Source organism: Morone saxatilis, unplaced genomic scaffold (assembly GCF_004916995.1).
Source record: "Morone saxatilis isolate NCDOM2014 unplaced genomic scaffold, NCSU_SB_2.0 Contig5, whole genome shotgun sequence".
Classification (NCBI taxonomy): Eukaryota; Metazoa; Chordata; class Actinopteri; family Moronidae; genus Morone; species Morone saxatilis.
The window spans coordinates 13,981,399-13,982,251 of record NW_023340095.1 but is presented as its reverse complement, the minus strand read 5'-3'; the positions used below and the strand labels follow the sequence as shown (position 1 = coordinate 13,982,251).

Genomic DNA, 853 nt, shown 5'->3' with positions numbered 1-853 from the left:
TTTTTTTTTTTTAGAAAATGCAATAATATAAAATTTAATTTCTTGAACAAAATTCATGTTTAACATTTTTTGAAAAAAACAAATACGCTCCTTTGTCTGAGGGGTTAGAAGTCTGATTACATTACAAACAGAGTTAGAGTTTTTGGGGCAGGGGGATGACGGAGAGGAGTGATGAGTGTGCTGGTAATTGTAAATGTGTAATGAGGAATACATTACTCTGTTTCCTGCTGCCTTATTTGATTGCATCTCAGTTAAATCATTCAACTATGTAGAAAACTCATTGTTCCCTCATTGTCTGCCCTCTAATATGTGTGTGTAGCTAAGTTTGATTTATGTCTTTATTATTTTGCCCAGTGAGGCAAGAAACTATTTGCATCTGCCCATGTTGTTCCATAGTGTGACATTGTGGACATTTTATCCTTAATTCCTTATGCATATTTAAGAGGCATTTCCTAAATTACCCAAGGCGATACATGCAGGTGAATTATTCTGCATTACCCATGACAGCCCTGACGATGTCTGTAAGGTTGTTTATTTCATGTTTGTTCCTCAAGGACTCAAGTCTGAAGGCCTCTACAGAATATCTGGATTCAGCGATGCAGTGGAAGAAGTCAAGATGGCATTTGACAAAGGTGTGTGTTGCTGTGGTTTTACATGTGGTCACTGTTTTAAAGATTTCTTCCAGCTCTCAACATGATGATCGACATCGCACACTTTCATATGTTTACGTAAGACATGCAGAACATCTCAGATTAATGAGAAAGTGACACATTTGTGAAGGATTACTGTCCATCTGGGAGTGCAGATCCTATCCTGACACGTCCCTCTCACGCAGGGTTTCACAGTGTGGACA

General features: G+C 38.2%; 1 protein-coding gene across 1 annotated transcript in view; it reads left to right on the top strand.

The window, feature by feature from the left end:
• The window catches only part of chn1 (chimerin 1), a 9,950-nt gene that overhangs the window by 6,230 nt on the left and 2,867 nt on the right, over window positions 1-853 (top strand). The window contains exon 4 of the mRNA XM_035676668.1: window positions 555-632. Within this exon, the coding sequence (XP_035532561.1) occupies window positions 555-632 (78 nt within the window). The remainder of the gene's footprint in view (window positions 1-554; window positions 633-853) is intronic.